Source organism: Tupaia chinensis, unplaced genomic scaffold (assembly GCF_000334495.1).
Source record: "Tupaia chinensis unplaced genomic scaffold, TupChi_1.0 Scaffold000273_1, whole genome shotgun sequence".
In the NCBI taxonomy this organism is placed as follows: domain Eukaryota; kingdom Metazoa; phylum Chordata; class Mammalia; order Scandentia; family Tupaiidae; genus Tupaia; species Tupaia belangeri.
Window position 1 is genome coordinate 2,492,695 of NW_006159755.1, and position 798 is coordinate 2,493,492.

Sequence of the window (798 nt, forward strand, 5' to 3'; positions counted from 1 at the left end):
ACGCAGCGGCCACTCACGCAGCGGCACTCGTCTGAATCTTCCTCGGAACTGTCCTCATCTGCGAGCCAGGAGAATAGGACTTCAACACCGACTCCAGCCAACAGCCGTCCCCCTGCCTCTATCCCTTCCCGCGGCACTTACCTCGCGGGGGCTTCCCCAGCAGCAGAGGGCTCGTGTCCCAGAAAGAATTACTCTCACTCTGCGACGTCTGGCACTGGGAACCTGGGAGGGCAGTGGTCAGCGACTCTAGTGTGTCCCAGCTCCTGCCCCCATACTCCCTCCTGGTCAATCCCTCCCAGGCCAGTTCACCTGCGCCGCGCGGTGGGCAGGGGCGGCACTGAGCACCCCAGCCGCGGCCCTGGCGGCAGCAGCAGTCGTCGAAGGTGAGAGCAGGCCCTGCCAGGGGACTCGCGCACATGCCGTCCTCTCCGCGCTGGCTCCAGCACACGTCGCGCCGCTCTGGGACGCGCTCTGCAGAGGGCAGGGCGTTAGGGAGGAGCCCCAGGCAGGGACTAAGCGTTTCCGCTCCACCCGCCTAGGGGCTGCAGCCCTCGGGCTCCACATGACTAACGGGGCACCGAAGTTGACCCAGGTCGACCCACGCTCTCACCAGCCGGGCTTTCCGGCAGCTGGCAGTCGCGGCCAGAGGGCCCGGGCACCCACGGCGGGCGGCACTCGCAGCGGTAGGAGCCGGGCAGGTTGACCCAGCGGCCAGGCCGGCAGGCTGCTGGGTCCTGGCACTCGTCCACGTCTAGGGGCAAGAGCGGATCGGTGGGGGTGTGGCCCGCCCCCCTTCCG

General features: G+C 68.7%; 1 protein-coding gene across 1 annotated transcript in view; it reads right to left on the minus strand.

The window, feature by feature from the left end:
* The window catches only part of LTBP3 (latent transforming growth factor beta binding protein 3), a 17,861-nt gene that overhangs the window by 1,173 nt on the left and 15,890 nt on the right, over nt 1-798 (minus strand). The window contains exons 24-27 of the mRNA XM_006149943.3: nt 611-792; nt 310-471; nt 142-222; nt 5-58 (exon numbers count right to left, since the gene is read on the minus strand). Of these exons, the coding sequence (XP_006150005.1) occupies nt 5-58; nt 142-222; nt 310-471; nt 611-792 (479 nt within the window). The remainder of the gene's footprint in view (nt 1-4; nt 59-141; nt 223-309; nt 472-610; nt 793-798) is intronic.